This window comes from Patiria miniata, unplaced genomic scaffold, assembly GCF_015706575.1.
Source record: "Patiria miniata isolate m_02_andy unplaced genomic scaffold, ASM1570657v1 HiC_scaffold_7, whole genome shotgun sequence".
Classification (NCBI taxonomy): Eukaryota; Metazoa; Echinodermata; class Asteroidea; order Valvatida; family Asterinidae; genus Patiria; species Patiria miniata.
The window spans coordinates 40,365,921-40,375,980 of NW_024037074.1; the positions used below are offsets into that span (position 1 = coordinate 40,365,921).

The 10,060-nt window shown below is 40.1% G+C and overlaps 1 protein-coding gene across 1 annotated transcript in view; it reads right to left on the minus strand.

Moving 5' to 3' along the window:
- Positions 1-9,808, minus strand: part of LOC119745916 (serine/threonine-protein phosphatase 2A 56 kDa regulatory subunit alpha isoform-like) — a 60,265-nt gene extending 50,457 nt beyond the window's left edge. Inside the window, exon 1 of the mRNA XM_038222593.1 lies at positions 9,195-9,808. Within this exon, the coding sequence (XP_038078521.1) occupies positions 9,195-9,336 (142 nt within the window). The 5' untranslated portion in view covers positions 9,337-9,808. The remainder of the gene's footprint in view (positions 1-9,194) is intronic.
- Between the last annotated feature and the right edge of the window lie 252 nt (positions 9,809-10,060).

Here is a 10,060-nt window from a genome sequence, read left to right on the forward strand (position 1 = left end):
GTACGAATACTTTTTCAACAGTTTCACACAACAATGAGTTATTCTAACATCATTCAAGGGCAAATTTCTGGGGGGAAACCTACAATGCATTCCATTTGACACGATCCAAGGCGAGGGTTGCGTCTTTGATTGAGAATCATTTTGTGTTACAATGAATTTTTTTTCATTTAGACTTCCTGGCTGGTATTCAAGATAGACAAGAGCAAACAGACACCACAAAATTGAGGAAATGTGGTAATTAAACAGCAGTGTACATACACATAACGTTTGCGTGGAAGCCTTCAGTTATAACTGTACATGTACACGTATCCAGTACGTAATTTGTTAGGTACATTGTGTACATCCAGTGCAGTCACTGCAGTGCAAACCTGAGAATGACTGATACTGGTCGTCTACAAATTTAATTGAAAATCTTGGGGGCCACTCCTTGGTGGGGGTTCAAAATTGTATGTTAATTGACAAAACAAGTAAAGAGGGTATTATAAGTAACAAGTGAAGTAACATGTAAATTTATACATTTGCACATGCATACATGTACCGGTACATGTACGGATGTACACATGTACATACATGTATAAGAAGACATACTATACATGTAGTACATGTTCAGATACATGTACACATGTACATGTACAAAAAAAATGTACATGTAGGAAAGTGTTTTGAACAAGTGCCCATTTTGTCAGATGTTTAGCCCTTTGTTCACTTGCATTAGCATTACAATTACTACATGTACATGTATGTACATGTACATGTACATAGGTGGTCAAGTTTGGCAAATTTTGTCACACCCCCTCTCCCATTGAAAATGGTCTAGCGACTCCTGTATTCAGATAGTGTACGTGTAAAAACATTTTTGAACATGATGCTCTTGTACATGCAGCCCTTTTGCACTCCACACGAGCTCAGAACTCAAGATGTCGGGCTCAGTCACAGCTGATATGACAGACTAATTTCATTTGCAGTGCAGAGCGCGTGTGGGTACCGACTGTACACGAGGTTTTAAGGAACCTGGTGCGCAGTGTGCCGTGGGCAAGCCATGAGCGAATATATTAGATTTATAAGGCAGTGTGACTGACCATGAGAGAGTGAATACACGTAAAATATGCACATGAAGTGAAAATATTCACAAATCCCAACCACAGGGGTACCGTGTATGCGTGTGTACATCCCCATGATCATGAACTACATTGTACATCGTACATGTAGCATTTAAAATACATGACATGTATACATACAATGTACGGAACATACAGTACATAAAGTCTATGAATTATGGGATGTTTGAGTTGTACCGGTACAAGTGCATGCATAATGTTCAAACTCACAATAATGCAATAAAGTGAGAAGTGCACACATGTACAATATATACATGTACATGTACATGTACAGTCGAGTCTCGTTAATACAAACTCGTTCGGACCTAGCCAAATTGTTTGTTATATCAAAATTTTGTATTAAGAGGAACATCAGTCCCATTCATTGTGCACATAAATGCACAGTCGGGACTAAGGCTTTAGTTTGTTATAACCAGAATTTTGTACAATGTATTAATTAACAGAGTTTGTACTAACGAGATTCGACTGTACATGTTACTTTGTACACTCATGTATGTACATGAACATCTTGCAATTGCACATTGAATTTACAAAAATGTAAGCACTGGTACAGATGCAAAATAAGCATTCCCACAGTAATGTACAATGTACAACAAATAAGGCCAAAAAAATAATAGTTCTGCTTTCGATTACATGGCATTTGAAAATAGGGTAGGTACATGTACATGTACATGTAGGTAGGGGAATTTTTTGTTTGTTTTGTTGGCAAATTTTTTTTGTGCACGATCATATGGAGGTGTCTGCATGTAGTCAAGGGTAAAAGGTAGTACATGTACTCGATGATTTTCGGGTTTTTTTACTCATTTTCCCCACAAAAAAAATTAGGGTAGGGGCTGTCAAAATAGGTTAGGTAGGGTAATCAGAAGCAGAACTATTATTTTTGGGGGGGGGGGCCTTATTTTATTAGTAGTACGGTTGTGTTTGTGTTGTATTACGTATATATATGTACAGTAGAAAATAATGTACATGCATGCATACACACACAAGTATGTATTACATGATCTACATACATGTACTTGTAATATAGGTAAAGTGTATGCATGATGTCACTTTTTGTCAGTATGCGTGGAAGAAACATGCAATAAATTTAATGTAACTGTATACTGCACATACATTTTTACACTGTTCATGTACCGGTACATACATGTACATTGTACAGGTACGTTAATAGTGTGCAAAACATACATAATGTACATGTACATGTATGCACTGGTACATGTACTTACATGCACATACAAAAATGTACATGTATGGACCTGAACATTGTACAATCATGTTTATGTGCAAAACTTCATTGTACATGTGACAACATACCAAATTTCACATACATGTATGTAAATGTAACCCATAAAAACACCCATAAACAAATAGTAAAAGGAAATGGCCTAATTTTTTTCAATCTGGATAATCACATCTCTACCGTCTGATCTTAATGTAATCTTACACATGTACAAGAAGACAAAAACTAACACATGCTGATAGTATTAAAGAAATGCCTCAATATAAATTGTCCAACAGTAAACGATCCACCATTCATTCTCATTGGTGATTGATTCTATTGGACTGTGACCTATTGTCAATAATGGCATTGACCTTTGCTCATCTTTATCACTCTGCCCACTGTGCAGTGCTGGCCGCACTTCAACTTGCAATGAATGTACACTGTAAAAGAGTATTCAAAATAGATTGTAGGCTACTAATTGCTTTGTGGGGACAAAAATGATTCAACGTTCCCACTGAATAGTCTGCAGAGTGAATGTTACCTCACAGCATTTAAACCAAGTTTTGAATGCAGAGATGAAGTATGAAGATATATTTAAGCATTCCCTTCTTCCTGGTGCGAAATTGTAAAAAAAAAGAAGATTGAAATTTCAATGCGTCAAATTCATGGACTTTTTCTCACGTGAAACAAGTCATGAGTAACATGTACATGTAAATCAATCCGTGCGTGGAAATCTTCACGAGACTTTCTCAAATGTTCAATGTTGCAGGACAGTGTGCTACATACATACATACATACATGTACCGATAGCTACATGTATATCAGACAAGCTGATTTACCCGATCATAGATCGGGTAGTGCATAGTGTTGGGGATGAAAATGTGGGGAGTGAAATGGCAATACGGGATAGATGGGGAGACATGCAGTTATTAAAGCACAGCAAGAGTTAGAATGCTCTCTATTTCATATCCATACACTGGATATGATTTGGATCATGTTAATAATATTATTTTATTTCATTCCAAAATGGGAAATGGTGTGTGATACAATAGACTGTGTACATTTACATATGCAGTACACTGTACGTGTACGTGGTGCTAACTGTATCATGTATGTGGCCTATTAACCCTCCTTTTAGACATTCAAGAAGTCAATCCTCTTCCCCTGCCATGTCTTTTACACAGGCCAGTCACTAACAGTCAGATCATATTTCTTGTAGGCACTGTGACAGCCAAATTCCATCAACAGACAAAAGCACGTGACTGGTAGGCACAGCTGGCCAATAATACAGTCAAATCAAGTGTCATAACAATCACAGCCAGTCAATCCTGCTTTATGAAGGCAGGGAACCCTCAACTGTTAAAAACAGTCACTTGATTTATTTTGACTGCTGGGCTGGCCTTGGCCAAATTGACAACCAAATGGCAAAGCCAGTGTGTGAAGGTATTTTGCACATTTTAACTTAACCAGTTCGCGCTAGAATTATTTTGACATTGACCGGACCGGCGCGGGATTGTTTTCACGAACATCGATGCCAGACGGGTTCAGGCCATCATCTGCGGGTAGCACACCCTGATATTTGTGGCCTCACCCGCTGCGAGCGGGTCGCTGACAGATATTCCGGCCTTGCTCGGTTGCATGCTCGGTCATCCGTTCCGAATACCGCAAAACCTTTGCGTGTATACACGCCATCCGACGTGAACTGGTTAAGTATGATCACAGAGTACACACAAACCCACAGAGACTAAGGGGGGGGGGGAACACCTTTTGGCATGAACGACAGCCGTGATGGTGCTTGTGTCCCTTACAAACCATTGTACTTCAGCTCTTCATTGCAGATCAGCGTCACAAAGGGTGTGATTTGTTTTATCTCAGTAAAATCAAATACTGTCTTAAAAACAATGATAAAAAAAACATGAATACAATTACACTACTGGTACGTGTACATGTACATTTATGTCTTTCCAAAAATCTCAAGATTTGAAGAAAAAAAAAAAATCAACACAACTTCCATACATCACTATAGACGTGTTTTATACCTTGCCCTTCTAGCTACATACATGTACATATTCTTCTGTTGCCTCCACTGTTACCTTCCCCTTTGTTGATCAAGCCAAGATCTAATTACCAAACTGACCATTGTTGATTCTTCAAAGATGCTTTATTCAACACCCTCCATTCCCTTAACAAGCCATTACTACACCCCCTGGATTGGTTACTGACAACTCAATTCTTCAGGAGACACAAACCAAGTGATTTTGATTATTCCACCATGCACATTTATTGCATCCTGTATTGAACACTGCAATAGTCCTAGGCAGAGTGTAAAACCATGAATGTCAATGCGTTGATAGACACAGGAATGCTACATGTAGATCTATACAGAGGAACAGAAAGGGCACTGTACATGAAGCAATACATGCGCAGCATTCCAGCTACTATACCATGCTAGTACACAATACACACATTAGAGATGCGTCGTTCCCCATGAAATTTTCGCATTTCATCTTGAAAATTAGATTAACTTTTTTTCATTTTCTCTTTTCCTAGCAATGTTAAAGTTATTCACTTTTTGATGAGACATAGCACGAAAAAAATCAACCACCGTTTAGTTATTGAATTATTTCTTCACAAAATTCAAATTATTGGCTGCTAGACAAACAGTCTGCTCTCGTAGGGCAGGTTCATTTGAGTGCAAGGGTTGCAGATGCCCAAAATCAGAATAAATTAGATTTTTCATTAAAACAAAACATGCAAATTGAAGTCATTTTGAGAAAAAAAGTACATTTTGAAGAGCACATGGTATGCATCTACCCTCCTAGATGCAAACATACATTCTGAGCCAAGTTGTCCTTTCAGTCAAAATCAGTCAAGTGACTGTTTTCAAGGGCTAAGAATTCCCAGTCTACATAAAGCTGGATTAACTGGCTGTGCTGTTTAACCTAATACATTATGCTTTGACTGCAGGTGATTGATAAGACAGCTGTGCCTACCAGTTGCCTACTTTTGTCTGTTGACTGAATTTGACTAGTCACGATCTGACTGCTGGTGACTAGCCTGTGTCTACAAAGGGCATGACAGGGGAAGTGGATGGAATTTTTGACTGTCTGTGACTGTTCAAACAGTAGCAGGGTTAACAGCAATGTACCGGTATTGCATTTAATTTATCTCCACTCCTTATTGCACTGGGTTGAAGGTTGAAACCCAAGATTTTGGGAACCACTTTTACACTAGCAAGAATCCCACATGGCTTCTACATGGGTCCGGTGCTCTCCACAGGTACCGGTAAAATTCAGCCCTGGTCAGGATCAGGGTTGAGAGGCTCTACCCAGGTAGAAAATCTAAAATTTACAGCTGATCCGCGTACAAACCGGTGAAGGTGTGCACAGTATGTGTTGTCGATTCGTGTTGAGGTGGACCCATGCAACTTTCCTTTTACGTGGAACTTGATAAAGTACAAAACTAGTATTAAAGTTCAAAACTAGCAACTGGGTTCCTCCTCAGTGGACGATTTTGGAGGATTCAAGATGGTTAAAATAATAATTGCCAAGTGGAGTTAGGGTAAAATTCAAAGACTTTGGTTTTTGTTTTGCCTCTCCTACATGTACATTGCCCCACATTGCAAACAGATCTCACAGAAAACCAGCTTCATGAGTAGCAAGATGAATGACCGACTACACCCCTAACGATCCGGGCATCATTGCTTGGAGCCTCCAGGGATCCTCCACATCCTCCTGTTCCGCCACTGTGCAGAAAATGGTATTTTGAGGAGTCATGAAGCCCCATGTACTTTAACAATTTGTGGCTAGGCTGTTCCTTTCTCAAACATGTAAGGCATTGTACATGTAGATCGTGCCCTTCACTGGTGGATTTTGGAGGATATGGAAGGGTAACAGTAAAGGGCATATCCATGTAGGATTATTTGCAATTGTCGTCGTTTCATGAAATTAATCAATGAAAAAATAATCTATCTAACAGACATCTTTTCACTGAGCTGTTCAATGTTTAGTGTCCATTGGTGCCGGAAAAACACGAACAAAAATGCTGTTCATTTTCAACCGTCAAAGTGCAGCTCTTGGAGGTTACAGGGAGTGCCCTATTTCATGGGAAAGTAGTGCATAATAAATTTTAACTAGCAAAGTGTACCCGAGCGTATGCATAAAGTCAACAGCTGCACGGGGCAATTTCATAGAGCTGCTTAAGCACAAAATTTGCTTAAGCACAAAAACGTCTTGCTTAATAAAATCATGTTACTGGCTAAAACTCCATGTGATTGTTATGCTAAGTAAACAGCAGCTAAATACCAGTCACAAGCAATGTACATCATATGAAGTTTTGGCAGGTAACCTAATTTTACTAAGCAATTTTTTTCGTGCCTAAGCAAGTTTTGTGCTTAATTAGCTCTATGAAATTACAGCTGGTTTGTGGCCATTTAACAAAAACTTACAGTACTGATATAAATTCCTCATTTTTTGAGGATGACAGCATACCAGGCTCAACGATTTTACATGATGTTTCATAAAATAATCAAGTTGGAGTTGGGTTGGGGTAGGGGGGTGGAAGTGAGAGTGGTTTTGATGGCGTGCAGATGAGGTCAAAGATTATGGGCTCCATGCGCACACTAGAAAGGATGCTTTACGACCACTTTCGAGGGCGCTGTGGCCGAGACACACCGCGTGCGCATACAGATTCATGTGTGCAAAAAGTGGGAATGTGGGAATGTGCATGAAGCCATAGCCTCTTCGCGATAACATCAGGCGTCATCGACGATGCATTGGAATGTCTCGCCCAGTGGTCTCCCCCAACTCTCCCTTTCTTCCCGCTGAGGGGGTGCTCCTGCATAGAGCGTGTTGGTGAAAATTCAACTTCATTTTCTCAACAACAACAAAAAAATCACAAGATCTCTTCCCAATCGAAGTAGGAACAGATGGCACGCAAGTCAGGGCGCAGAAAAGTTTGGCCTTGTTTTCCCTTTAGAAAAATCTTCCAGGCACATCCATCTCCCCAACCATTGCAAGAGTTGTGGAGGCATGGAAGCTACATATAGGAATCGAGGTCGTGGATGAGAAATCACTGATTGGAAAGACGTGCTTTACTGGACACAACCTCGCCCAACCTTACCCCCAAGCCTCCACGGAAATGAGATGCAACATACAGTACATGTAGGAGTTCGGAGTGCCCTTCATACCACATTAATTCCTGGTTCAAATGACTCCACCTGACCTGGATACGGAGGCTGTATGTAGACCAGCAGCTTGACCCTTACTTAAAGTTAAATTTTGGGCTAAACTGCAACATACCTACAATGGGCTTAGTTTTTGCACCTATTTTTTTAAAACACTTACAACATGGGTCTCATTGATTCAGACTCGTAACTGTTGTGTTATGACATGGACACAGACTTAAACCAAATGACTTGAGACTCAGACTCTGACCAACCCTAACCCCCTACTGCCCTTGTACTTCCTCAGGACTACCCTGCTAAATCCAACAGAGTCCCGCCGGACTTTCCTGCTCAATCCACTGTGCCTCATTTTCAGTTGTCTGCTGAATCCAACAGAGTCCAACAATGCGTTATAATGCGGTTCAGTTGCCTGCTGAGTCCAACATTTTGCATGAGGAATGTACACAAGGGGTTAACTGCTCAATCCAACAGGCTCCATCGGGTATGTGACATAGTTGGATCCTGTTGGATTCAGCAGGGTTAGGGCTAAAGGATCCGATTGCATATAAAACACTGGTATCACTGTAGACCCGTGAACGTGGCTATATACATAGCCATGCTTCAATCTATAGTAAAAACACTCTATTGTGATCCACGGTTACTGTGATCGAGTGACCGTTCTAGCCGAATTTCGGCTACATTTGACAGAATATTTGCATACAAAAATGAGTTGTACAGAGAATCCAGCAGAATATTTTTTCGGCAGAATTATGTAGATGAAGGACAATCAAAAAGATTAGAGAAATATGGGCACATTTAGTTTGAAAAACCTTCGTTTTTTTAAAGATCCCTGAAACAAACCCTTACACAATGGAACAGCAATATATACTGGGTGATTGGCAGACTTTCGAAGTGGATTTAGCAGAATTTTACATGGTATTACAGTCATCCTGCCATGTAAGACTGTTAGTCGGGTACCCACTGGTGGGACTCCTACCATTTTGCGCATGCGGAACTCGGGTACCAGAGTGTCATGCCTGTCTTTGATTTTCTGATCATTTTGAAAACATTCGTTGTGACAAAGTTGAGCCGTATTTTACTTCGAATTTCTTGACAATGACAGATCCAACACTCGCGTAAATTCACAGGAAGCCTAACAAGTAAGTGATTTACCTATGGGCAAAATTATACGTGGTTATATGTAGCGGATCGAAAGATATAATGATTTCGCTTGTATTTATGCGAGCGAAGCGCGTTCACGGAGTAGTATCACTGATGTCAGCTTTTGAACCTCTGCCCTACCCACTACCCAGGCTCTAGTGACATGTGTAAATGCCTGCTAGCAGATGGTCAACTGACTGCCGCAACGATAGCCACTAACACTGTAAAAAAAAATTATAAGTTAGGTGTAAATTATAATATGGAAAGAATGTTTCAACCTGACGCCACTTCAGCTGTTGTGTACAAAGTCTATGGAGAGTCAAGAAAGTTTTCGAAGCATTTCTTAACAAACACGACAAAATTGGAAATGCTTTTCAGCATGTTCAGTGCTAGATTCAATCATGTCTTATCATCAGTTTTGCAATGACAGACCACTGACCTTCGATTGAGATGATTATAATTTATATGAAGAAAACAGTAGCCTAGCGTCAGGTTGCAACATAAATATTTAACTAAGAAATTATCTTACCCTTTATTAAAGCCAGAGGCTGCAATTCTATGCTGTTCTTCGACCGATATTTTGATGAGCCTTGCGACTTTTTCTGTTTCCCCTTTCGCATAGACTTTTTTGTGAAGGGGTCAATTTTGTCCACTGCTGGCCCAGCTGACATTGTCTTTATAGGCCTACTACGACTGGTGTTGGGTTAGCTTCTTGCTAATTGTGACACCATTGGCCGACTTAATTCCAATTGTCTGGATCTGGTGAACCGTCAAAACAACCAAACCCGCATTCGAATACATGAACATGCATACAACATGTACAATGTTAACTCAATGGCATGGCAATGCAATGGAACAAGAAATTGTGTACACGATTGATTCGGTACAAACATCAACCACAAATGCCAACGTTACTCAGGTTCATCCGTGTCAAAAATCCTCAACATGAGATGCAGCTCCAAGAAGGAATATTCCGACTTCTATAAACTCCAGAGTTGCACAAGCCTTAATTAAGGGGCATTAGGAATGGTACTTTTTACGTAAATACTTGAAATTGGTTCTTGTTTCTGCATATTTTTACATGGACATGGTGGAGCTGATAGAGTTTGTGTTGCTATCTGTTGGCCGTGAGGTCACACCATGTGATGGAAAGACAGCTTTGCGATTGGTTGAAAGGGAGGAAACTCCCGGATGATAGCGGTATTCATGACGTCATCGGCACAGAGGTCATCTCTGGACAAAAATAATGTACACAAACTGTCGATGGACATGTAATGCATACCCCGCCTACATTGCGCTTGTGCTTGGCGGTTTATGATTACAAAATACACTTCAGTTTTCAATTATGATTTCAGTTGTTTCATTTTTGTACAGTGGCATGTTTAAGGGGTTAAA